The sequence below is a fragment of the Calliopsis andreniformis genome, chromosome 1 (assembly GCF_051401765.1).
Source record: "Calliopsis andreniformis isolate RMS-2024a chromosome 1, iyCalAndr_principal, whole genome shotgun sequence".
Classification (NCBI taxonomy): domain Eukaryota; kingdom Metazoa; phylum Arthropoda; class Insecta; order Hymenoptera; family Andrenidae; genus Calliopsis; species Calliopsis andreniformis.
This window is the reverse complement of record NC_135062.1, coordinates 15,988,049-16,015,106: the sequence shown is the minus strand read 5'-3', so window position 1 is coordinate 16,015,106 and position 27,058 is coordinate 15,988,049. Positions and strand designations below refer to the sequence as shown.

The 27,058-nt window shown below is 45.1% G+C and overlaps 3 protein-coding genes and 1 long non-coding RNA gene across 6 annotated transcripts in view; 1 reads left to right on the top strand and 3 right to left on the bottom strand.

The window, feature by feature from the left end:
• Window positions 1-1,128: 1,128 nt before the first annotated feature.
• Window positions 1,129-18,865, bottom strand: LOC143179341 (cuticlin-6). The gene is made up of 9 exons (XM_076378531.1): window positions 18,515-18,865; window positions 5,325-5,561; window positions 4,859-4,971; window positions 4,651-4,760; window positions 4,436-4,514; window positions 3,694-3,833; window positions 3,275-3,421; window positions 2,827-3,049; window positions 1,129-2,430 (listed from the first exon to the last, which is right to left on the bottom strand). The coding sequence occupies exons 1-9, from the start codon at window positions 18,602-18,604 to the stop codon at window positions 2,232-2,234; spliced, it is 1,338 nt and encodes a 445-aa protein (XP_076234646.1). The 5' UTR covers window positions 18,605-18,865; the 3' UTR covers window positions 1,129-2,231.
• Window positions 18,866-20,183: 1,318 nt separating this feature from the next.
• Window positions 20,184-25,475, bottom strand: LOC143180836 (uncharacterized). Its single transcript, XM_076380835.1, has 2 exons — window positions 25,338-25,475; window positions 20,184-20,510 (listed from the first exon to the last, which is right to left on the bottom strand). Exons 1-2 carry the CDS (start codon window positions 25,344-25,346, stop codon window positions 20,184-20,186), a joined length of 336 nt encoding a protein of 111 aa, XP_076236950.1. The 5' UTR covers window positions 25,347-25,475.
• LOC143180852 (uncharacterized) lies at window positions 21,564-23,770 on the bottom strand. 2 transcript variants are annotated; one of them, XR_013002196.1, is made up of 3 exons: window positions 23,466-23,770; window positions 22,908-23,366; window positions 21,564-22,754 (listed from the first exon to the last, which is right to left on the bottom strand). It is a non-coding gene; the product is annotated as an uncharacterized LOC143180852 (long non-coding RNA). The 2 variants fall into 2 exon arrangements; XR_013002194.1 differs by having other exon boundaries at window positions 21,564-23,366.
• Syn (synapsin) overlaps window positions 24,031-27,058 on the top strand; it is a 28,184-nt gene continuing 25,156 nt past the window's right edge. Inside the window, exons 1-5 of one of the 2 annotated variants that reach the window (XM_076380795.1) lie at window positions 24,031-24,166; window positions 25,763-26,084; window positions 26,317-26,564; window positions 26,639-26,774; window positions 26,945-27,049. In XM_076380795.1, the coding sequence (XP_076236910.1) occupies window positions 25,830-26,084; window positions 26,317-26,564; window positions 26,639-26,774; window positions 26,945-27,049 (744 nt within the window). In that variant the 5' untranslated portion in view covers window positions 24,031-24,166; window positions 25,763-25,829. Of the gene's footprint in view, window positions 24,167-25,750; window positions 26,085-26,316; window positions 26,565-26,638; window positions 26,775-26,944; window positions 27,050-27,058 lie in introns of both variants that reach the window. The other variant, XM_076380801.1, reaches the window with a different exon arrangement.

Below are 27,058 nucleotides of genomic sequence, written 5' to 3'. Positions count from 1 at the left end.
ATTGTTGGGATTAGAACGTTTGTACATTCATTTATGCGACCTAAGAGCGTCAGCGTTTGTTGTCGACAAGGATATGAGTTTTCGTGTTTTTTTGTACAGGTAATATTTAAGCGAATAATTTGCGTACACTCCGTTATCAGGTAGAGATGTACATTAATAATAAACTTGTTTTTAAAAGCTTGACTACTTTTTAATAAATAAAAATAAAATTCAGGATCCTTCAAAAAATAGGTATACAGCAGGAAGACACAAATGGCCGAACATGGGTAAGATATTTTACCAAAAATTATACATATTAATAGTAAATTTATTTAGGGAACTGAAGTAGTATTGCCATGAATGTTAATTAATCCTCTGTTAAATGAGGTTGCGAAACTAGCGGTACTTGGATTCACTTAATTAAGCGAGAAGAAAACAATACAGTTAAACCGGATATGTGACCTTTTACGAGTAATTAACTTTATAAAAGTGAAAGGCAATGCTGTATCTTTTTAGCCAGAACAACAGTGGTCTTTCAAGATTCAAAATTCAACTAAAAAATTTATGGACTTTCATTCTTTCAATTTATAAATATTAATGAAACATTATCACCTAAGAATACTAGCAGTGCAACTTGTTATTTGTAAACCTTGAATAGAAATTCCTTGGAAGGTAGCACGCACTTTTAATTGCAGTTTGCCATACTGAAATCATGTATTCACAGTTTGGCCTCGACAAAGTGTTTACTATGACAAAACGAATGATATGTGCGCCTCCTTACGTGACAAGAAGTATTCATGAATGGTTGGCATGCTGTGCACCATGGTCGCAAGGGTCGTGGCCCTTCGCATGTAATTTGATCTTCGGAATGCGCGGAGATTTAATTGTACAGTAGCTGCTTCTGCAGTTATGTCGAAACTGTTTCTTCCTTTCCTATAATCACCTAGTCACGCAATGCTAACTTCCAGATTAGTGTACGCATACCTCTGCAGATATAGAAAAAAAATCTTCATGCTTTACGAACGAATAATTTAATTAATTTACTTAATTGGAAACCAAGTCAAATATATTTACGAATTGCTATTCACTTTTGCAAACAAAAGTCTTAATTATATTAATTAGAGGGTGCAGAGTAATATTTTCATGAACTATGATATATTTAAAGAACATGTATTTCTGACTCGTTGAACATGGAATGTTTCATTGAGCTGTTACAAAGTAGAAACGGAGCAAAGTCATTGCCTGGTTTGTTCCCTGTTTCTGTCGCCTTCTATCTAGCGAATTTTGTACAAAAAATAGAAATTTCGTTCACAAAATAATTCTAACTGGACAGCATAAAGCTACGCGCATGTAACATGTATATACTAATTTTGATAATAAAGTTCCTACGCAGTCGCTAGTCGCGTGGACGCGATTCGTCATGAAAGGATGAATACCGATCAATGAATTTATGTACAAAAAAAGCGATTATCTAGTAGTCCACTTAATTAACGATATTGCGCAACGTTACAAAATGCTAAGAACCTATATTTATGACTATCATATGATACATGAACGATCTAGCAGAAGAACCTCCTCTTGAGCTAAAGACACTAGCAAGACTAATTAATTAACCTGTTAACTGGGGTTAGAAAATTTCCATTGTAGCACTCGTAGAAAAAATATAGCAGTTCTAGTACCGTTTCTACTGCACCAAAAGCCCAGTTAACAAGTTAAGTAGTACAAATCGAAGTATTTGCATACATGAAACATATCAGTATTGTATTAATAAAATTCGCTTAAAAATTAAAATGAAATTTTCGTCAGAGTGTCTTGTCTCATCGAAGGAAGAAAACTACCATAGCGATACTTCGAAATTAGTACAAAAATACTCTTTAAGTCGGGAATTTTGAGCCCCTCTGTGCACGTAATACATTAGTAGTAACTATTAAAAACGCGTCATGTTACGAAAATCGATCCTCAACCTTCAGATAAATCTCTCAGAACGAAGTGTATCTTCCACTTCTTAGTTCATTTTTCTGAGCTCACATCTACTGTCTATTTTCGAGTTAAGAATCGATTTCACACTTCCTATCTCGTGATCGATCAATAGTTTGCTACTAAACAGCGTGAGCAACGATTCTGTCGGACCAGAGTACCCGTCACAAGCGATTGCACTGTTAAAACGGAGTTTAGAACGCGCCGTTCGTCTTGGATCGTTAAATCGAAACAACTGTTCGCTCTATGCATTCGTTAGGCGACTGTGAGAAGCGTTATTTGCCGGAATAGTGAGAACCGATGTTTGACGGTGGCCCTCTATGGTGATGATGGTGCTTCTGACCCGGTCCAGAGTATCTGCTCCCTGGTCTCGAGTGAACTATGGCGTAATGGTCGCTGTTCGTCGATATCGACCTCGTCGAGTTCATCGTCGATCCTCCAGAAGCGTATCCTTGCTTTCCATTTAAAGAGTACCTGGACAGTGATTCATTTCAATGACTTAAGCGCTCGATTACCATTAAAAACACTTTCGCTAGGAATATAATTATTATTTCGGACACGTGGGGAAATTAATTGCGATTCAAAGAGACGTGCTGAGAGGAATAATAATTCGAAACTTAATTATATTGGTCACAAAAGTCCACGTAGACTCTAAAAAGATTGCACTTCTTCACAGTCCTTTTTAGCTTACGCAGACTATTGTGATTCACTGTATACCGAGCACACATTTTTCTAACTCTGAATTCTTCTTTTTAGGTGTCTCATTCAACCCCACGAAAGAAATTCACCAGAACAGCCGTCCGAAAGCTGGCAATATTTCAGCAGCACGCAGTCCAAGTGAAACAAAAACGAAAGGAGATGAAATCGAACCTGGAACCGTATTGGGAACCGTGCCAGCTACGGTAGGGGTCGTAGTCCTCGATGATCGATGGCTCCTTCTCGATAATGTCGGTCCTGGTGCAGCTGCAGGTCATCGCGGAGCAGAGGAATATGTTGATGATGAGCATGATGAGGAACAGGATACCCAGAGCTACTGCCAGCCAGAGCAGCCATAACGGGTGGACGCTTCCGTCCTCGTACAGCGTTTGCACCGCTAATAAACAACACACGTGGACGTGTTAAACAATATCGAAAGGCTGCTGCAGCGTTACTCCTCAAGGATCGGCATGGAGTGAGGGGTCGGCGTTCAGATAAAGTCCCATCGAGCAGGCTAATTAATTAATCGGGAAGAAAAGTCAGCGGATAGGCTCTACGGTTACGGTATCACGGAGAATAGTAGGAAGCGAGGTACGTATGAAAGATACGATAGAATATTTACATGGCGTTTGACCAGGGTCAAGAACGAACACGCTCGTGCCGGCCAGGAGCACTCCTTCCTCGCCGCTCACGCTTTGCCCATTAATTAAAGACGCTCCCTTTATTTCTTCCTCGCTATCGCCTTCGCAAATAGGGATACCGCAGCTTCCTGGTGAGGAAAGAAGATTAACGTTCAGGTTTTCACCTGTTATCGGTGAAGCGTAATTTACCGTTCGACACTCGACCGACCGAGGAAAACGGTTAATATCGTCGTTAAAGGAGTCAACCGTAATCTCCCTCGGCGACGAGATCTTATTTCACGTCGAAACTTTCCATGGAATATGTTAATTCCTGGAGAGTTGAACGGCATCGTGTAACCCAGATTCATAGCGAGGACGTGATCGGGAATCAGTCAACGAGTCAGCCTCTTTTTTTATTTACCTCTGCACACGGCGATGTCGCATTGAAAATGCACCTGGGGGCTGTCAGGAAACCGGAACAGCGAGAACAATGTGGCATCCGCTTGGCCTGTGTTCCGATCGTAGATGAATTTCGTCATCACGCGAGCCTTCACCGGACACCTTTGTTAACATGAAAATTGCGTAATCAGTTATGATCCTGGTACAATCGTGATGTTTTTCAAATAGTGGAATTGGAATTATTAAATTGATCTTTTGGATTTTGAAGGTTCGTTGGGAAGCTGTGCACCTAGTTACTAAAATCATGTAATTGTTATTAAGTGTTTGTGTAGAAAAATTGAGACGCCTGATGCTTGGGATAGTGTCCAAGCGTGTCTGACTAACAAGGCAGTATCTACTTTGTGCTTGTATCTACTACTTCCATTTGATCCACGTAGACCAGAAATCTTTCTAAGGTCTTAGTCACGCAAAAGGCATTGGCTAGCTCCAATCAGGAACTTGTTTAACTGAAATATCCTCAGACACAAATACGCCCAGCGATCCTTCAAAACAGCAATCTATATTTCACCCTCTGAATAATTGCTCCCACATTTGAACCGTAAATTATAGAACACCAGGTATAATGAACGTACATTCATTGTGAATATTTATGGACCTCAAAGGGCAATCATTAATCCGACAAAGGTGCAACTCTGTGGAGCTTGATAAATTAATGCATTTAAGGAATTCACGGCGAAGGTGAATAAAAGGAAGATTCAACCTACCCTTTGTCGTCGATCAGCTGCACGCTGCTGTTTCGTTTATTGAACACGAAGCAAGATTTCACTTTAATTCCATACATTCCTGCAATGGGAAAAGATTGATGAAAGTACGTCACAGGCGTGCTCGAGTGTTAGGATTTGGCGAGCGCGCGCGCGCGCTCGTTAATTCCAATTAAATGCAGGGGGTGAAAATGGAGTGAGAGATGCAGTGTACGAACCATCAGGCCGCGAGATCTCCGCACGCAAAGTGTAGTTGTGACCATAAATAGCCTCCTGCACTTTGTGGCCTCCGTCCAAAAGGCGCAACGATACTAACGAAGTTTCGTTCCTGCGCAGAAATGATCGTGCCGCACGATGAAAATTATATTCTAGGCTTAACGTCACGATTTTCAGAGATACGAGCTAATATTAATAAACGTTATGTACTTGGCGTTTTTGAACCCTGCTTTTCCGCACGTAATAACGTAAAATTTATCGTCCGCCAGCTCCAGGGTCTTGTGTATCCTCACCGCGATGGAGATGGAGCGCTCCTCGGTGTCCTGCAAGAATTACAACGAATTTAAAGGGAATTTGTGTCTGGTCTGCTTGTGACGTTGCACGGTGAATCAAATTATCAGAACGAATTACAATGAAGGCAGCGAGGGAGGGACAGCTGATTTTATTAAGGTAGGAGAAAGCTTTTTATAACTGTCTCACCGAAAGAGCCTGAACCTGTGAGTGTGCTTCTAAAATTGCGCCGTGTTTATAAATTAGGAAAGACAAGGGTTAGATTAATTTTCCTAAATTTAATCTCAGAAGCCTTCAGAAATTCAATAAATTCTGAAAACGACTGAAATCGAAAATAGTTATAAGCAAATGTATGCAAGTACTCCTACATCTCTTAGCTACTCACCTTATTCACCTGCACACCACAGTAATCCGGTGCTCCTTTGAGCGCGAGAAGATTAATGGAGAGGGTCGCGTGCGTGGAGCCATTTGCGGGAGCCATGCACTGCGGCGTCCGAAAATCTCTCGCGTGGACAGCACCCACGAAGCTCTGATTCAGGTTCACTCGTATCGTCATCTGGCCGCCTTTGCATGTCGCCGTAACCGTCGGCTGGAACTCGGTATCCAATAATTGGCCGGTGACCTGTGAACCAGTCAGAACGTAGTTGAACTCGGCAAAATTCTGCAACAACTCGCGCTCTTAGATCCTCTTTAATTATCAAATTATTCAACAAGGCTCGCCCGCGAAATACCGAATGAAATCACTTGACCGTGGCAATAGACCTCCTCGCGCAAAAGCGAGGGTTAATACCATTAAGATACTAATTGTAAGATAACCTACATCCCCCCAGATGACCTTCAGGGGGTCACGGAGGCATCGGCTCACGAGGATCGCCGTCGGTCGAGAAAAATGGATCAGCCAGGCAATTAATATTAACATACTCGGCTAATTAGTCTGCCAGGTTTAATTGTACGCCGTTAATTACCCCCTTAAACGCGCGCATTCCTCCCTCGTCCTTCGTCCCCGTCTCGCGGCCATAAATTATTTAATTAATTACGTCCAGGCCGGGGGAGGAATCCGCGAGGCGTACCTCGTAAGCGGGTCGATAGTGGAAAGTTAGCTTTCCGCGTGCACGATGCGTGCCCATAACGAAAGCCGACTATATTTCCTCGAACCCAATCGCCAGCTTAATGCCCAAGTAAACTTGGGGACCGGTCTGGGCGGTAGCTATCGGCCCACGCGAACTTTCAATTTCATGCGGCTGGACCGCGGCTGCTCTTGGATAACGTGCACGCTGCGAGCGGCAGAGGAATGTCCAGTGGTGCCCAGACGGATCCGCCAACAATAAAATCGGTCCCAAGATGCTGCGACGAGCCTCTTGGAACCGAGACAAAGGTCTGGACGTAGGCGTGCGCAAGGCCACTGGTCCTAAATGCTTCCATGGCCTCTCTCTGCCCTGGGACAAGGGAGGGAGACAGAGCAGAAGGACGCGACGTGTTGGGTTACTGAAAAGGATTCCTTCTCGCGGACGGCTAATCGATTATGAGAACACGACTCGGTAACGTATATACACGTCCTTGCGTTTCGCTAGGTTCCTCCTTTTTTGGTCCCGCTGTTCAGCCTGTCTCTCGCGTCCCTTTTGCCATCTATTGTGCCATTCGAGGGACATCGAGGGCAACTCTCTTTGCACCCCCGCCGGTGATGAGCGAGATATGTTTGATAATTTTACGGCTGCTCGATCAGCCGACGCTCGATAGACCCTTTCAATCGGTACTGGGTTCTTTAACCGGCGAATATAATTAAGGTGTGGCCGTTTTATTCTGCGGATCGTGTTTCGCAATGACTCGGCCGATCGTACGCTTTTGATGATGACGAAGCAGCCACGGTTTGTTTCTTCTGCGGCCTGTGACTACTCTGAAAGGAACGCACTAATTATAGTCTCGTTACGAGCGCGCGTTTCAGATTGAAGGCATTATGTAATCGATACAGTAGCCGCGATCGATGAACCGTTCAATGAAGTCCCGGGGAAAGAGAGAGGTGGACGTCTTTGGAACGTCCTGCTCTTGAGACATGGATTCGTAAGAAACCACGTTCTCTAATTTCTGAGTAGAGCCAGAGCCACGGGAGAGACTAGTAATTACGATGATTCATGATTACTGGAACTACCTGGCATTGGATATCTCGACGAGTCTTTTACTCCTCATTCACGCGATGTTGCGTCGAGATCGCGTGCTTCACACACTGAATGGATAGTTATTATATTACAAAAGTGAGTTCGGGAATTTATCTGTTCCTCATCGAGACCAGGAAACTCGCTTCAGTTCTGCTCTTCTGTTCTACCTTAATATATCAACCACTATTCGCCACAACAGTGCACAGTCTTCCTCTCAGAAATTAATTTAAGAATCCAAAGGATAAGTCCTTCATCCTCCTCAGGATACGTTGTCAGCTCCACCACACCCATCTCACAAGCCACACTCCCAGAAGCTCGCAGCCTGCCAACATATCCAACCTCCAGGCAACACCCAGAAGAAAGAATCTGCATACCAAACCTTGCATTCATCTCCATCCTCCAAACAATTCATCAACTATCAGCCCCTCTCGAACACAACGCTCTATTCTTGTAAGCAGCGCTCCCCGTCGTCCACGGTCAGGCGTCACTTTCCTCGAAGAACCATGGAACACGCCCTGTCGGCATTAACAACGTGACGGAATCGACGTTCTCGTCCAGGCACGTTCAGGACTAGCGGTGACATCACGGAACCAGGCGGCGCTTACATAAACGAAAGTTAACAACCGCTGGTCCACCGATTAGATAACATCAGGAACGTGGTTCTGTTGGTGAATTTCGCGTGGGACACGGAGGAGGGACCGTGGAACAGCCGTAGCATGGATCACGAGCGATGCAGCTGGCTAACGAGTGACTTCGCTCGTCGGCCAGGGGAAAGCAACAATTAGCCAGCGCGGACGCAACCTCGGTCACGGAATAGAATAATTCATGTACGAGGGACCGTGGCGGACAAGTGGCCACTTAGTAATTCGCTACGATAGAATGTACATTATCGGCAATCGGCCGCGCCGCCGATAAATCAGCGCTTTTTTCGTGGGTCCCGAACTGCTGTAACCACGCCACTCGCGCTGGCCTTTGCGTGTGTGTGCGACCGCGTGGAAAGAGGGAGAGCGCGAATTTTACGCGTGGATAGCGGCAATGTATCAAGATTTAATCCGACCGCCTCGTGGCCGCAATGTTTCAACACATTCCGATAGTACACACCCATAGGCGAGTATGCGAACCGCAGGAACGAGGGCGGAATAGTATCGACTGCGAAGCCGAGCATTTTTGGCCGACTCGAAATATATTGCCAGCTGTGTATCGGAGTACTGGACGTACTCCACTGTCCAATCCGACGTATCTGTTTTATTGAATACCTGAGTACTGGCTGCTCCAAAATGTTGGGCTGTCGAGTCCTTGCTGCGTACTTGATGATGTTGAGTTTCTGGAGGTTCTTGGGTTTTTGAAGAGAAATCCTCCAGCTGGAATTATGTAATCTTGAAAGTGTCATTTCGTTCTGTGACTTTCCCTTCTTTCACTTTTTTTTTCCTGAGCATGGTAATATAAGCTGAATGGAAATATTAGTCATGTATGCGGCAACTTACGATATCTAGAGAATCACCCAGTATATTGAAGAACATATCGAAGGAGATCGTGTGGAATTTAATCTAAAATTATTTCCATCACGAAGGTATTGCTTTTGAAGCATCCACTACAAGTGCTTTCAGATATTCACTGTACCACGCATTTTTCGAATTCAAATATAATCGACGAAATATTTCTATAATATAGCAGGCAAACTCATTTTTAATTTAATTGCAAAAAATTTCAGAGTGATTTCTCTTGCATCAGAAATAAGAGAAGCAACATTCTGATGATATAATCGAAAGAATATCGACAGCACTTCGTTACAGGTTGTAGCTCTTTTCTCACAGATTCGCTTTCAGCAACTTTCCATCCAAATACTCTTGAAATTTAATGAAGAAAGTGCAGTTCCTCTGTGTTGCATCTGCAAGAGAAACGGCATGTACCTTTTCTCAGCCGCATTATCTCGTGAACATAATAGAACGGAATGCGAGAGCTCCCCGCGGATCCTCTCCTGAATCGTATACACTTTCACATGTCTTGTCTTTTCTTTTGAACAGTCGTTTCCACCATGCGTAAATTGAACGGTCGCTAGCAGACGGTCGTCTGCGCTCTGCAGTCTGCTTTCACTTGCACGCTTTCGGGCTTTCGAGAGGTTGCTCCCATCGAGGCGGGAGATGATGCGCCGTTCGATCAGATACTCCGCGAAAGTAATTTACAATCAGCCCCGACGCAAGTGATCTGATAACGAGACCGAATTATTAGACAACTCCTCGAAACGTCAGGTTTATCGATGGCGTTGTGTGCTATGCCTCAGGCTGGCCCCTCCTTCTCGGTAAATATTAATAATAATTATCGAGACATTATCTCCTGAATTCTGCCGATGGCGTTCCGTGGCGTGTTCATCGAAAGAGGCTTTATTGAAATTTAGTCGCAAGGGCTGTAAAAGAGTAGCAATCTTTACAGACTATTTTACAAACCAATTTTCTTAAACAGCTTCTGCCCCGAATTTGCATATAAACATTTTGTATAATTCCGTGACATTCCCTGAGCGTGCAGTAAACAAGCAATGAACGCTTCTTCGACAAGGGGGGAACAAATTGACGCTTCTTCGTGGAAATTTCACCAAGGATCTTCTTTCCTGGAAGCAGTTTCCTCCAGCACCGTTCGACGTAAACGCTCTCCCCTCCGCTCCCATGTAAACAGGGATTTTTAAACGACGTGTCAGACCGTTAAACTTCGAAGCGTAAAAGTTCGCGATGCAGTTCGCCCGCAAATTGCAGTCCATTCCTTCTTGGACGAAAACGCTGCTGGCTTCGATTTCGGTGTTTGCCGAGACAGGAGAAGAAGGAAAGAAGGCAAACGCACGAGCAGTTAGACGAAAGAGCCCGAAGCAGGGTCAATAACATACGTTTTGGTTTCTGCCTCTTCCTTTTTCCCTGCAAGATAATTCGAGAGCCGGTTCGAGGCCCTCTGGCCAAAGAATGCACTTGTCGGTGTGTGTATTGTGTCCGTGCGGCGACTTCGCATTGACAAACACCCTGCCAGGGCCGCGCTGAGGTAGCCAGCCTAGCTAGTCTTGCAGGAGGCTGACTGAAGCTAAAGGTGTGGAGCTTGTTATACAATGAATTGCTTTTCTGCAATTTTTCTTCAATCCAATATTGGAATTTTCATTTAGATAGTAATGATGAATTTTTAGAGCTATGAAGAAGGTGGTAGGGTTCAAGGAAGGAGGAATTAGAGGGCATTAAGGGTAGGGAAAGAGAAACATCTAGAGACCTAGAAAGGAGATGAAGAGCTAAGGCAAGGACTAGTGAACTAGTAATATAGTATCATTTAGGCCTGAAACTATTCCAAAAAATCAAGCCAAAGACCAAGCTATTTCAGTACTCTGAGCTCCACCCTAAAATGGTGTGCGCCATATCTCAGTAATCTGTAACTCTAAGTACTCTCTGTATCGTTTAGTATTGTTCTCAAGTTAGGTTAATTAGTTCACTATTTCATCGATTATTGCGCCAAAAGCAAAGCTGGCTTTTCGTTTACCGATCACAATGGAACGTTCGCCACGTCTGTAGCGCATAAACGACCACTGCAAGCCGTTTCCTGAAACCCAGCTCGGACTCCAGGCTAGTAGTAATGTAAATACCTATAGTATATTACAGTTCGCGAGTGTGACACAGCAGCATTGTTCCACGGATACGTGACTTCCTCGTATTTTTCAATTACTCCGCCGCGCAGCGTGTTGTTCCGCACGTTTTGCACTTTTCCAGACCTTCTTCGCAATAAATCCTCCACGCGAAGGCCTTTGCCTTGGCGAGAGGCTAGAGCTTGTAATCAGCGTATTCTACCGAACGAGTAGCGGTTCCCTCGCTCAGCTGTCTGAAATTGGCAATTAATGGAGCCCTGTCTAATAAATCATTAGAATTTCATAATTATGGTGAGCGCTCACTCTTCGAGTTTTTCGAGGCATCAACTTCGGAAAGAAACGCCAATGAAAAGGCGGTGCTAATTTAGCAGCACGCGACTCTGCCTTAGCGAGGATCGCCTCGCGGCTGAAAGCGTTTGACGACGCGGTGAGCAAACAAAAGCGAAGGGGCACGACGATTTTCATAACGAGTTTGTTTCTCGGCTGTCGCATAAATTACGATCGAAACGCGAATGCTTCTCGTACTCACGACCCGGCGCGTATCCCACCCTTAATGACCGTGGGCGTTCGCCGTTGGCTAACTCCGTTTATTCAATGGCGAAAGGGAAATCGCGTTAAATTATTACGATTATACAAAACGTGTGGCGCGAAACCATCGACACCCTTCGCCACCTGCGTCGAAATAGATAAACGATAAGTTCCGCTAATGCCATGGTGTTTGAACAGTCGAACATTATGGTTTCCCATGCGAGATCCTTCGCGGTACTTATCGCCGTGAAATGATCGCGATTGTTGCAGCGCCGATGAAACGCTTGCCCTTGAGAGATGCTGGAACAAAGGGTGGCGCGGAGGAGTAAAAATCGTGTAGATGTGTAACGCGTCAGAATTAATTCAGACCTATCTGTGATCGAATCCGCCCTGCTCTTAATTGAACCATTAAATTTCGATAACGATTGTTATCGGAGCGGATGGTAATTGTTATAGCATCAGAATATGTAATTTCTTATTGGTGGTTAACAAGTGGTGAGATCCTTTCGAACGATTGGAAGAAATGATGGGTGGCGAATAAAGCTGATCAGCCGACAGCCTTTTAAGCGAGCTTTCGTTTACATTTCAAGTAACTCGATAGTCGATTAAAATTCGACCGACTGGGTCGTTAAAATAATTAATGCAACAACTTTATAAATGCATGTAATAGTTACTGTGCGATACCTATCGAGCGAGATATTCTTATCCGATTAATCTGTAACAAATAGAAGACAACGAGATGAGATTCCACCATCTTACCAATTAATAAATATCTCACTACATGTTCTCCCGCCGCCGCGAAGGGATCTCCACGATCGGTAATCACGCGTCGATTAAATCGTTAAATGCTCCGATACCGTTGCAGTTAACGAACGTTCCGTTTGGCGGCTGGCCAGCGTCGAATTTGAAACACAAATTGCGTGCCTCTTGAGAGGTTTCTCTCAGCACCGCCTGCGCCACGGTTCGATTAATAAACGGGATCAGGTATTTCTCGTCTGAAATGAACAGCGGGGGAACAGGGGAAGTTCGAAGCAAGAGAGGAGAACGCCTCGTATGGAACGTCGGCCGCAGCCAGACGGAAAAGTACGACGAAAAGTGAAAGTACGAAATTAAAAAGCAAAAAGGCAAAATTGCGTTCGGTTTTATTGCCGGCTGAGGTCAGCGGTCCTCTCGTCGCGGCGAGATCCTTCTTCGTGGTCAGCCAGAGCCGCGACTTATATGGCAGACACCGAGCTGCATGAGATAAGGTTGTCGATTAACATCTGCCAACTGATTTTAAATTCAGCCTTTAGTAAGAGGAGCGAAAATATAAGGGGTGGAATTAATTGAAAATTATTAATAGTACCCTGGACTGTCTGAATGGATAAAGTAAATCAGAATTTCTCTTCAATAATATCTTGATGTCACAAAAAATTGCATATTGCAGTACACTAGTATCTATACAGATACTTTTCAGTGCGTGGGATCTGAAATGCTTAACCATAAAGGAAGAGGCAGCCTGTTGCATTTCAATAATTTCATTCGCGTCAGAAGGATAATGAGTATGTACGACGCTGCAACGAAATCCCCTTTGCCAATGCTATTTTCTTAACCATGCCGTTTGTCTCCTCTAAAACAGCATCATTACTATTCGGTGCGACGACGCACGGCGTTTATTGTTCCGGGACGGTTCCCATACGCTTCAACCATGGGGCTATATTTTATGGTTCTTAGAGAACGATTCGATTATCAGAACGCCTGTAAAGATGGAACGAGGAGATCAGTAGTGGATTCAATTTATAAGAGCTTCAACAATGATATGCATATCTTTCAATATCGAAAGACTATTAAAAACATTGACTCATAAATTGACAAATGACTGAAATATAGAGCCGTGGATAAAATGCCTCGTAACGATATCGTTAGATCTGGAGCGTGATTTTATGCGAAGATTCCAGACACTGGACTTTGCTCCTCGGGAAACAACAAAATATTCAGAACACTTGAGAAGATTTGCAGCAGAATCGAAGAAGGTGAGAAATTGACAGAGTACTGTTTCCAACTATCCACTCTTCCAAGGACTCCACAAGTTTCGCGTCTCCCAAAGTTTCCACCTTTCTCATCTGAAATCAGCTGCCATGCCAACGTCTCTCCCATGGGTTCCTGCTAGAAGTTTAAGCACCTGAGACGCAGAGCTCATATAGGTTTGCCCACGGCAGTGGACAAATCAGCTACGTCAGTGGAGATCGTGATTTATATCCGGGGTTCTCCCGAAGGCGACTCGTCCAGACGAAATCGGCGAAGAGGTGCGTTCTTCACGCTTCGAGTACGCAATGTTGCACTTTGCGCTGTGTTGAACATGTACGTGCAACCTGCTGCACACCTCGATGCGTACGAAATGGCATTGTCGTAAAGACACGAACGTCTGTGAATCCTATCTCGAAGAAGACGGGCGAAAGCTGTGGCGAGGATCGAACTTCGAAGACCGCGCTCTCAAGCTTGGTAACAAAGCCCATGATTCAAACATTGTTGGAGGAGATGAATAGGCGGTTTTCGTTAAGGAAAATTTAATAGATTTCCTCCACTGAGAGAGATAATTCTGAGGTCTGGTGAAAGCATGATATCGTTAAACGTTCTTGAGAATAGAATCTTGAGTACCTCATCAGCTCAAAGATCGACAATTTTTCTGGGAATTTTCTTACGAAGTGTGTTTAGTAACCAGTATCGTACTCGCTATTTTTCAAGCAAGATAACACATAGTATTATATCGAGAGACAGTTCCCAGCTACTACAATCCACAAGACCATGCGTTACGTTATCGATCACGCCATATCTAACACCAATTCGACAGAGTAGAAAGCGTTGTTGCTCGATGATGACCACCCACGAGGAGATCGTTTCGTTACACGCACGTACGCGAAGCTGCGGTATCAATACGTATTCACTTTCATTGACGTTTAGTAACATCTTGATAACTGGGAAATAATGAAAGCAGGAATAGCGGTGAAATCACGTATTGTGCGTAGCCCGCGTGCATAGTACACAAGCGTCCAGGCGCGTCATCGTTAACGCCGTTTCCGTTCGCTACTCGCGGCAACTGAAGCGGTACGTCATTCCCCACCGTTAGATCGCCCTGGAATTTATCGCTTCGGCTAAAAAAGGGTGTGAAATTTAACATGAAAATTGGAGCGCAAAGACTGATACATTAGTCTACAGTTACAACAAATTACGTCAGAACAGAGTACTCGTCAATAGTCAGGGTTTCCATACCAAATTAAAATTACACAGTTCACACAGCTCGTTGCGTTAAGCATTTATCTGACCTATAGAATAAGTCATCTGGATTTGATGGATCCTTCTGCCAAGGCAGCCTCGCACAATAAACCAGACTATATCCTTCCGTTGCGAAACTGTAAGGCGTTGTACTATCTGACTCTTGTCGCAATAAACTAGGGATTTTACACTCGGTCGGAGTAACGCCAACGTTCGTGGTGGAACTAAAAATCGGACAATACCCTGGCGTTATGCTTCCGTGTCGCTAGGTTCCCTGGAACATATGACACGGCTTATAACCGCGCTGGGTGGATCGTTGATATCCCCTGTGCTGGATCCGCAGCCACGATCGGCCGTTTCGCAATCTCGAAGAAAAGACATATTGTCGCGGCCATACGTAGGCCGTCGCCGAGGCGTAGGCAGAGCTATCTGGTCCGTGGTCGTTCGCCCGAAATGGACAGGCCGACGAGAGGAAAAGTATGCAACGGGTTCTGGCCTTTTTCGCTCAGATGCTTTATACGGGTCTGTACTTGCAGAAAATTCCATTAACGAGTTCATCTTCTGCTCTTGTGGCCCAAAGCTATAGGATGCTCTGGATGAAAGTGGATTTAAGCTTCTGGAGAAACTGCTTCGTTGTCTCCGGTTTCCCAAATTCTTAGCCCCTGAATTATAGAAGGGCTCTACCTTCTAGGACCTCTGAAGACGCCAATCGACTTGCCTTATATAAAATTCCACGCGTGAATTAATAATTATCCTTGTGGAGCTTTTAGTAGCCCATGGAAATGGATATTCCAGTTGAGTTCGAAGCGGTGGCGGATAATCGATGAGGTTGGCCAGCGCCTCGGTCTGGGTCCGAAAAATTGATTGCGTCGGGAATAGTTTCATTAAAGGGGAGAAGCAGTGGTTTTTGCGCGACGTTCGATCACTGTCGGTGCGCCGCGTAACCTGTTCGTGCTTTCAGTCGGCGTCGTCCTTGAAAAATATGCGATTCGTAAGAGGATTACAAAGGGCTGGATAAATGCAGCACAGTGCGCTTTACTCTCTTAAATTCCGTCGATCTCTTGGCTCCGAGGACATCCTGGAATCTCCCGCGAGAATTCCCGCGGAAAACGCGAATTTCAGCGTCCGCCTGAGGAGCAGGATATATGAGACGCATGGGATTTTCTGCGCGCGATACTGTCGCGTTCGAGGACGATCGAATGGTATGTTGTACACACAGATGCGTGCAAAGATGAAGGAGAGGATTTTTCTACCGTCGCCTTGTTTGCATTGCATCAGCGCGATGGAATACTTGAGCAACCAGATCATTTCTTTTTTAAATTGCTCGCTCTCACGCTAGCCTCGGAGCTACGAGAAACGGCAGAAATGATTTTTCCCTATTCTAATTGTGGAGGAGTGTAGGTTACTCTGGAATTATTCGCGGAGAAGCTGCGGGATCCTTCGCTCTAATTTTAGGTGGTCGACACGGTTGAGAAAGCTGGGTTATTGAATAATACCAGAAGTGTATCATCTTCGTAGCATCGAATCGTGGAGAATTTTGGGGGACCACTAAATTGATAGAAGAGCTGAGTTAATGATTCATAACATTCTCTACGACTGCAGGAAGTGCACAGTAAAATTCTATGTCTACGAAATATCACCACCTTAAAATTCTATCTCAAGATTCTTCCTACAATTTTACCTCCCATATTTCTTTAAGTACCCCTTCGCAAGTACATGAGAATCAACGTAAAATACTTGCATCATGATCGAAACTCATCGATGGTTTGTGTTCGTGCAAGCGGAGCGTTTCGCAGCGGGTGACACGAGAGAAACTCATAAATATTAATAGACCGACGTTAAGTAAAGTGATCGTCGCGAGGTCGTGGACTTAATAAGGCCACCTACTATTAGAGATCACTCGGACGCCCTCGATCAGAAATCTATCGATGGGAAAGAGACAGAGTCTTAAAATTCTTGACAAGTCTCCGTACGAGTGTTCGCAATTAATTCAGCCGCGTGTACACTTCGATGCTCGTTGCGCCGCCATTAAAATTCCCCGCGAGCTTGCGCAAGCCTCTTTCAAATGTAAAGCCGAAGCTTTTCAGAGCGTATCGACGGTTTCGATAACTGCGGGGCACCATATACGCCACACTGATTTTTCCATCGCTGACGAGCGTAATTGTGCGTGCGTAAAAATCATGCGCTACAGCGAGGCTCGGGGTCTATTTATACAGCCGGGATCCGAATGGATCGTCGCATCTACGATTTACGTCGCAGATAGCTCCGTATGAGGCGAGTCCAGTTTCCTGTTAAATAGGTTTTTTTTTAATTAGCCTGAACTTCGGTCGACAGTAGCAAGAAACATCGCCGATATCTCTGAAACTCTTCCCTTTGACACTCTATAAAATCCTGAATGCAAATCCGCCCATGAATAATTCAGAGGCATTTTTCGAGATGCAAAATCTTCGTTCGAAATATCTAAATATCATGGTCGCATTTCTAATTAGCCGCCTTTCTTGCGAGAAGGCTACCAGCCTGTCCACTATAATTGTGCAATTCTCGCGTCCGCTCTGCGCTCACGTAGAGCAGCTCCAAGGTGCTTCAGCCAGGCCGAAGGATCTGCTTTTCGTTGGCCAATATATTCGGGCCCAAACGATAGCGCCGACACGGCCCTCCCGCTGGACACACAGACAACCAGACGCACAGGCGTGCATTCCAGTACCACTTTTGCAAGGGGAATGGCAAAACTGGTCGCGGTCGAGCCGATACCAGCGGCGGTCTATCTGAATTTTTATTGCAACGCCTCGCAACACTTTTAACGGAACCGCGAACAATATGGAGAAGCTAGTTTACAGCCGTTACCGTAACTCCTTCCCTGATATTGCTGTATAATATCATGCTGGGGCGAATTCCACGACGAATCTTTCTTTCCGCGAGCGATTTAGCGATGCCACGGGCGCGTTCGTGTCGCCCGTTCACGGGGCAGTTTTCTTTCTGCCTGCCCGACACCGTAATTTACGTAATGACCTCGCCACGCAAAATTCACGCTCAAATAATTGAGGGACTCGGCGTTTCTGCGGCGGCGGTTCTTTCAACGCCGGGGGATACATTTTCAGAGGGCTGCGTGCACTCGCACACGCTAGATGAATGGAGTCAGCTGGAGACGCATGACCCGATCTACTCGATTTATCGTATCGCCCCCGCGAATGCGTGCTCTCTTTGCGTTGCCTCGCAAAATACCGCCTCTATGGGATTCGTTGTTTAGTAAGATACAGAAGAAAATACGCCGAAATGAAATAAAATTTTATAGTAAGTATTTAAGCAGAGGTATGTAGAATATTAGGTATATTGGGGAATTTATTTTTCCTCGCGAGAGAGAGTTGTAAAGAGCAATAAAATTCCAGTCTCCAGGATGTTGGGGCTACTTATTTAAGTGCTAGGTGTACGGTAAAGTACATGCGAAGTGTGATACGGTGACGAACGAACGACAGCTACGCGAGTAACCGTACGACTTCATCAAGCCTGCATACCAATTGAGTATCTACGATCTACTTGTTCTGAGATGCAGGCATATCGAATTCCAGGAGCTACTAATTAATTCCTCGTGCGTCGAGAGTGACTCTATCTGCGTAAAGTTGTTTGTAGAGTGGGCTCCCAGGCATGTATCATTTCTTCACGTTTGTCATCGTTTTTTTTTAGATAATATGACCGTGAAATATGACTGTCAGCTAATGTATCCTGGACGGAAGGAATAAAATAGCCAAGAAAGCAAACTTAAATACTGAAGTGAAAAAGACAAACGAAATATTCGTTTTCTTAAAATAAAGAATAAGAAAAGGAATATTTAAAAGCTAAAAATTCCATCGTCTCGATAAAATCGTTCTGCTAACCAACAAATTTCAATATTACGATATCGCGTAGGAGGCCATTGCCATTGCCTAATTTGGAGGATCTACAAAGCGTCTCGATGGTGAAATCACTACGAAACTTGTTGTACTACGTAGAAACCGCGTAGCGGTACGATACACAGAATTCCGTGGCAGAACTTACCTGACCGACACAGAGCGCCACCAGGGCCAGGCACAGTACCGACACAAGCGCATTGGGGAACGCGTGGAAATTTGTCCTTCTCACTGGCATTTTTGCGTAGTGCCTGCCGCACGGCCACCAAACGACTGAACGTGTCACGTTATTGTCAAGGCTCCTCTGTTGCTCAGTCTCACGTCACATTTTCGTTATTTCCCGAGAGGAAGTTCATCGTATCGCGGAGCACGAGGCGCGAACCAGCGATTTCGATACGGTCACGCGGCTCTGCTCGAAGATCTGTCGCGGTGCTGTTACGGAGGATTCGTTCGTTCTCGGATCTCGTGGACAGTGTCTCGAAAACTCGTTCGCTCGTCGAAGAGAACTGGAAGCGAGTGTTATACTGGCGCAATAATGACTGTTCCTCCTGAGCCGAGTGCCCCCAGGGACGCTCAGGTGTTCAGGCATCTGGTGGGGATAGATCGTGAGGCGGCGGCCATTCCCTTTTCGTCCGATGTTGTATGCGATCCACGCATTCATGTCTCCGAAAGCAGCGATGCACCGTCGACGTTTCTCGTGGTTGCTGCTCGAGGTCAGCACCGAGCACGATGCTCGCTGGCAACGCAGGGGACTGGTTTATCGGTGGGCCCTAGGGACTTCTCAGAGCTTCTAGAAACATCCTTCAAGTAGTTTTGGAACTGAATTTCCCTAGATAATGGTCTTAATCGTCTACTCGATTACGACTTTCCTTTTTCAAAGAGACTCTTGAGGGATGTTGAGCTTTACTGTGTTGGAATGCTGCTGAGTTCCAGTTCCAGAGAATATTTTTTTTGAAGGTTTCTAGTTTCTCTTTTGGGAACCTGGTTTAAATAGCCAGGGGTAGATATTGACTCGAGGGATGGCTCATCCGCTTTAAAGCTGAAACTTTCAGAGATTCGTGGGTCGCGCGGTAGGGGGGTAGAATATTCTGCCTTTCATGTGCTTCAAGAATCTAGTACAATTTTTGTATAAAATACAGCTCTCGTACGCGAATGCCTTTAAAATTAAAAACGATAAAAAACTGGGATTTCATCTTGAAAAAATAGAGAAATTAGTTGAGAAATTCCCTTTGAGCAAGATATCACGCAATTTTAATTCCTACTTTTTCACTTTAATAAAAAGTCCCATCGTGTAAAACATCTAGGAAATTCAGACAGCCACGACTGCATTTAAACGCGGAATTATATCAGACAACGATTGAATAGATATTGATTGAACGAAGATTGCGGAATTACGGGACTGTCGATAGTCGCGATGCTGGCGAAGGTATTGTCGCGGTCCCTCTTAAGTTGTCACAGTGCAGACAAAAGCGAATACCAAAGACAATAGGAAGCTTATAAGATCATTCATGGATGACGTGTAAACCATTCAAGACCCTGATGCATCGATATCTTTACGCAGGAATAGTTTAAACATTGACTCCTTTCTTTAATGCATGTACAGTGACTCTATGCAAGTCTAAGTAATCAGTCCTTCTTCATCTCAACAAAAAAATACTAGTCCATCTCTTAAGTATAAAATAACAATTAATTTTATTTTCCTCTAGTACAAGTAAATACGTCCAAGCATATGACACAGAGATTAACAAGGGGACAGAGAAGATAATCTAAATTGAAATTAAATACAATTTAAAGTTTCCCTCTGAGTATTTCTCTCCTCAACGCAGTTGCACCTGTTTAAGCTGGATGGTTGAATGAATTTCCCGAGGAAAACAGCGGCACGCAGCAAAGGAGAAAAAAAGATGCGACTCGCAGAGAACTGTCACTCGCGATTCACGTTCCCTTACGTAACGAGAGCAAACTCGCTTCCGACGCGAGAAATGTAATTTTAATGAAAATCCAGCGGCTCGTGTCTCTTTTTCCGCGTAAGAAAAAAAACTGTTCCTGACCCAGTTTCCCATCAGAAAGAAAAGACGTCTCTCTTTCCCAGGCCGTTCTGCTCCATCAACAAAAAGTGTGCCGGCTCCTCGAACGTTACGTCTTCGCTAAAATAATACGCAAGAAATCCTGATGAATATTAATCCCATTGTTCCCCTGACGAATACGAAAACAGGGCTCGGTTGGTCGCGGAAAAGCGAGCGAAACAAAGGAAACTTTATTCCGAAACGAGAACTCTCGAGCTGCTAGCGAGCCGCGTGAGACTGCCGTCTGGGACAATAGGAGAGTTCTATCTCCCGAAAGATTTCAAAGTACGATTTCCATGGGCACAAAAGCTCCGTAAGTGCAACGCCACGGACCCGCGCGAATATCTGGGTCGTTGCATTAATTCTTTCATGCACCCTCGCCGAAGCGCGCCCCGTCGAGTGGTCGACGGCCGCGGGATCAACAGCGCGGAGGTGTCGTCGGTTCTACAATTAAGCGGCAGTGCGCTAAAGGAGACCGACTGAAAAACGCTAGGTACAGTGTTTTTTGGTCTGCCAGTGGTTCGGTTGCGGAGAATTTTCGAGGCAGCCACGGCGTGGCCACAATTGCGTTTTAGCATGCGGCGCTGACGTTTCATCTTCACTCGGCCAGCAGGTGGAGCGTGTTTGACGCGCATCGAGCGACGTCACCCTGTACAAACACGAACCGGGACCAGGCATATCGGGAAACACAGGGGCTCGTCCCTTTTTCTCCCCCTTTTTGTCGTTACCTCGCCGCGACGTAGAGGGGATGATAAGGACGACGCAAGCGCGAACCTATCGACCAGCGGACCCTCCGGGTAACACCCTCGCGATCCTCGGCCGAGGCTCACTGCTTCACCGGCAAACTAGTGGGTAGTACACGCACGCGACACAGGTGAGTACCCAGCTTCTCAGACTAGTGCTTTAAGTGTATCGAATGGAGAAATTTTTAGGGTAGGATCGATGGCAGGGGGTATGGGTTAGAGTTCGACCTTTGATACCCTGGGGTGGTTCACCTCTCCTCGGCCACTTTCCGCGAAGATGATTTTTCTTCGAGGTGACAGGGAGATAGTCTTTGGTCCCATGGTAGTTTGAGTTCCTTAGAGTAGGGTTAGACTTGGAGCGGTCACTGGGGAATAGAAAGGTATCGCGAGTTCTATGTAGAAGGACGAACTGTTTTTTTATTTTAGGGATTCAGTAGATCTGCGTTTATTCTACTTTTAATTGAATAACGTGTAATTCGTTTAAAGATTCTTGACATGCAGTGACTCACTTATATGTTCAGAGACGAGTGTAGAAAAAAGTTCGTTCTTTGGAGATATTGGATAACAGTCAGGTATACAAGCTGAAGATTATATGAATAAGAATGAGATAGTAATTTAATTATTTCCAGGATTCATTACTGTTCTTAGGCTAATCGTGAGTGAACACGCTTGATTGTTAGTTTTGTTCGCCATCCTATTATTCATCGTTAGTTCAGTTTGTGTTCTGTTTAAGTTTACGCGGGAGTAAACTCGACGATAGTGTGATCAATGGGGACGGGGCAGTCTGGGCTAGACAGTAATTGGCGTGATTGTTCACAAGATCCCTTTCACGTGATGATTCTTACTATGTGTAAGACTATTTACTTTAAGACGTACTATGAAGCCAGTGAATAGGATCTTAATGAATTGTATTTTAACGAATACCGCGTGCTAATGGAACGGATATAACTGATAAAAATTAGAAGTGCAGTTATCAGCTAGAAGTGTAATTGTATCGCTTTATCACCGTGAAATGTTTACATGTTGGCGGGTCAGGGTTCATTTGCACTCAATAGTAAAAATCAATTATTCATGGTAAGTACTCTTCAATCAAGTGTTTCTATTCTTTGTGTACATAACGTTATTGTACGCGCAGCTTTGGGCGGTCAATGCGCCTGCCCTTTCCTAACATCTAGGGACTCTTCCATCATCGATTATTACTAGACCGTAAGCCGAAAGCCCTAGCTATGAAATGAATAATATAGAACCCTCATCGTGCTAATAGGTACCTTTATATTGACCGACAGTAATTACTATGCAAAAATATTGGAGTTACAAATGCTTTCATTTTTTTTGTTGAACTAACTTTTGTTGAACACTATTTTTTACATATTAGAAATTTCAATAAAAAGTGTGTGTTATTCCTTCATCATTAACCACGTAACATTGTCAGCAGTATAAAACCTGATCCACGCGTCAAAATTAGAAACGACTATCACGGTCCATTAATCGATCAGTATCGAGTTTCGCGAAGCTCAAACACACTACGCTTCACTAAAAATACTTCTAGCTTTTTTTCTGAAGTCTGCAAGAAATCCGAACCCTGCAAGTAGATAGAGGTAACTTCTAACGATGGCTGATATTTATCGATACTCTTTCGAAATTCAATCTGCCGTTGAAGTCCAGGGAATTAATTGCGCGGAGTCAGTTAGCTAACTTGTCAAGCACAGCTCAGCCTCGTTTATTTAAAGTTTACCTGATCGGAAGATGCTGTCGCAGACAGCTGCAGTTCCATCTCTTTGGAAACTCGAAACTTTCCACCGAGTTTCCTCGCCTTCGTCGATGTTCACCATTTCCTGAAGCATTATCGCTTCACAGTCACGAAGCGGTTGCGTGACCCGCGGCGAGTAACCCGAGCAACGAATTCCAAGGAATTCTAACGCGACCTTTCCACCAGCGCCCAATCACCGAAGCCCGCTGCTTCACCTCTTCTTCGTCCACGGAAGCAATTAGTTTCTTCCTGGTCGACTTCTACGTACACCAGAGCCAATAACTCATTATCGCTGCTCTTTATCGCGATCCAATATCCAGGGCGGGCCGAAATTGCTGCTCGAACGCGGAGGGGCAAAACACGGCGGGTCGCGTAAAAATCCTCCAGCGTGTAAAGTCACGCTGCGCCGTATCGATCAGCGGGATATCGAGCTCCACTTTTGCCCTGGTGAATTTCCGCGAGAGAGGTCTTCATCTCGTGCGCATGAAGGATTTGCTGGTACGTTTTATACGCGGAAAATACGGTTTTAATTGGCCGCCGTACCTTGTCTCTCTCGTTTTCCTCTCTGCCTATGTAACAGGGTTTTTTCAACTTTTCGGAGAGGAAATTTACATTTCCGTACAGCGTAGAAAACTTCGAGGGTGCAGATTATTTCGGCTGAAATTAACGCGTACGCGGAAATAGCATCCAACTCTGTGATCATTGAATTCGTTGCACACAAGTGGTTTGACTCCTCAGAAATAGAATTTTCGAAATATTTCTAAAAATAGTAAAGCTTCGATTTTTCGTATTCAAAGTATTAATCACCGACCACGTTTCCTTTGCAGATTTCAACTTGGATTATTTAGTTTCTCCTTCCTCACCTCTCTTATTCCATCCTTTCCTTTCGGGTTATCTTACGTTGAAGTTCACCCCACAACTGGACCAAAAGACACAGAGAACCCCGACCCAGTAGCCAGGCCAGCGGCAAGAAACGACTCAGGCCACCCTGTCCCCGACCTCCACGCTCCCCTGACTCGGCGAGGAAGTCGGCGATCGTCGCGTAGACGCGAGCGTGTCGTAAAGCAGACAACAACTGTGATCACGCGGTATTCGTCTGGGGGACGAAGTCTGCGTTAAACCAGCAAGATTACCGGCCGCGGCGGTTGCGCCAAATATTGTGGTACAGCCCCTTCACCCGGCAACATTTCATTCTCCAGCTTTCGGCAGTCCTTCACCTCAAATGTTAACTACCTGAAACGGAGGTGAGTGCCTTCCGCCTGTCTGATGCTTGCATGCGCAGAACCACTCCCTGGTGGAATTCCTGGAACTTCCCTCGCGGCGCGGCGGCCTGAAGAGGCACGAGGAATCCGCTCGCGAGCCGTTTAAGATCGCCGCGATACGAGTCCTCGTCGAGAGATCTCCTGAGCTACTTTTTTAAAGAGATTTCGAGAGCTTTCGTACTTCTGGCTGGGGAGCTCCAGGATGTCCCTGATGTACAAGGTGTTCCAGGAACATGGGGATGAGTTAGAGGGAGGAAGTTAATTGAGTACCCTTGAGGTTGATGTGAAATAGAGCTCTGGAGCATCTTGTACGAATGAGTTTTTTAATATTTATTCTACTTCTTGGTGTTATTTCAGCTTGAGATATTGTTCAGTGCTGCGCAAAAGAATTTTGTCGGGTAACCAAGGGGCTCTTGAGTACGAACTCATTTGGTTACTTGATCATTCCTTGCTATCAATGTAATAGTCTAGTGGTGGATACTTAAATATTCATGTTACTGTGATGAATAGTTACCTAAAACGAACGTAATATATAGATAAAGCGACGTAATAGCAGCCTAAAATAATGGACAGTTATCACGATAGAAAATGGATGGAATATACAAATGTCTATACTACACATTCTACTGCGACGTGATATACCGATCGATAAATTGCCTGTGGGCCATTCATTTTAACCGAGAGCTGGTATCTGATTAATCCTCCACTTTAATTACCAGTATTATTCGAGTTTCACGAGCAACGACCAAATAATTCCATTTGAGAGCCTCTACTTTCCATCATTCAATTAACCTTACGCGTTTCAATTAATCTCCAAAGAGGAAACCCACCCTTTTTCAAATATCAGTTTTTTACATGCATGAATGTCGTTTAATAACTCGCTTTTGGTATCATGCAATCACATCCTACACTTCGATACTGTAGGGTCTCGAAAACTCGAATAAAATCCACGAATCAGGTCTGCATAACTGCGTTCTCGGTTGCTCGCAAGCAGAGGCAATAACAGAGGCAAGAACAAGTGTCATCACTGATTTAAATTGTCCCATAGAACTCTGTCCTCTCGAAGTCACAACCACACGCTCTCAGTCGCAGCTGTGCAGCCCTACTGTAGACTCTAGTTCAATGTTCAACGGGACTGTGACGTAATGCTTACCGAACGCATTCCAATTTCTCCATTGCGAGCCGATGGGACAAAGCCACCCAACGGGGTCACGGGTCAAGAACCCCGCGCCCATTCGCGTCACTAGAGACAAGAAAGCGTCATTCTCATCCCGTCGAGAGCGCAATTCACGCGCGGCACCGCAAGCGATGTGTCCCCGTCACTAGATCATCGAGCTCCGCATCAGAAACGAATGTGTGTGTGCCACCACCACCTGTCACGCATGCAAACTCGCAGCGATCGGCGATCCCCTGTCGTCGCCGCCATCCATGCCATCATCCACCCCGAGCACTGGCTGTTCGATGTGCAATTCCAGACCCCGTGCAAGACCAAAGCAAGCTAAGCTACAAAGCAGCGTAGAGCCGAGTAGATCGGGCCGATTGCCACTATCACGACCACCACCATAGTTTGTCTTCCAGGTTCTCGTCAGGGGATTTGAGCTCGGAGCTCGACGATGAACCAAGCACAGACTCCGGGCTGGCCTCCATGGCCAGGGATTCGTCCCAATCGTATCAAGGGATGGCGGACCGGCCGCTGCAGTCCCAGCCGACGCCTGTCCCGCCAGCCCAACCACCTGTACCTGGAGCACCGCCACCTGGAGCTCCTCAACCTGCTGGCGGCGACCTGAGCCTGAACCTAAGACCTGGCTCCAGGACCACCAGCGCTCCGTCGTCGCCAGCTAAGACGCGGGAAAGTTTGATCCAGAGGGTGCACAGCTTGACGGGCGCTGCTCGCGACCAGGTACATGTTGGGATTGAACTATGATTTAATAATAGGCTACTGGAATTGATAAAATTAGTTCTCGAGATACTGCTTCGAGTTTGAGTCTGTCTATGATCGTGTTAAGTCTGAAAATTGAGGTCTTATTCTACTTAACTTGGAAGTAGTAGAGTGCTGGTGGTGTCTGGTTACCACTATCGATTCTGTCAAGTCTGCTGTTAATAATTATTGGAATATTAATTATCACAATCAGGGTGCAATGATTCTGGGAGCAGCAGTGTCGATGAGAGGTCCGTTTTACAACAAGGATCGATGCTTCATCCTCCTGGTAATCGATGATCAGAACACCGACTGGAGTAAATACTTCCGGGGTCGCAGGATCCATGGGGATTACGAGATTCGTGTAGAGCAGGCAGAATTCCGAGAATTGTCACTAACAGCAAGCGAGGCTGGTACTGTTGTTTCCATGGCTGTCTATCGTAATGGAACCAAAGTAATCAGGTAGGCTGATACTGAATGTCTTATTCTACCCCAGCGTTTATGACATGTTAGAATGTGGGACTTTCTGTTGGTAGATCCTTCAAGCCTGATTTCGTCCTGATACGACAGAACTTAAGGGATGCAGGAGAAGACTACAAGAACCTTCTTCTCGGCTTCATGTATGGAGGTGTCCCGAGTATTAACAATCTCACTGCAATTTACAACTTCCAGGTAAAGAAAAATGATTAAAAGGATTTTTGCTTACCACTGTGCACTTTTTCGAGGAATTTTGATTACAAAATACATTTTTTGTGGAGAATAACACTTGAAGTTTTTGTCTAAGGAATGTTCAACACTCCCCAATCTTCTGTTTAAATTAACATACTTGTTTTTTTTTTCAGGATAAACCGTGGGTGTTCGCGCACTTGTTGTCCCTCCAACGTCGCCTGGGCAAAGACAACTTCCCTTTAATCGAGCAGACCTACTATCCTAATCATCGCGAAATGGTAAGTGAA

Excerpts from the sequence above, each read along its gene's own strand:
- LOC143179341 (XM_076378531.1), bottom strand. The coding sequence starts at position 18,604 with ATGCCAGTGAGAAGGACAAATTTCCACGCGTTCCCCAATGCGCTTGTG. Across the intron at positions 4,972-5,324 it reads GTGGTGTGCAGGTGAATAAG|GACACCGAGGAGCGCTCCAT; the intron begins GTGAGTAGCTAA and ends TAATTCTTGCAG. Across the intron at positions 4,761-4,858 it reads GCAGGGTTCAAAAACGCCAA|GAACGAAACTTCGTTAGTAT; the intron begins GTACATAACGTT and ends ATTTCTGCGCAG.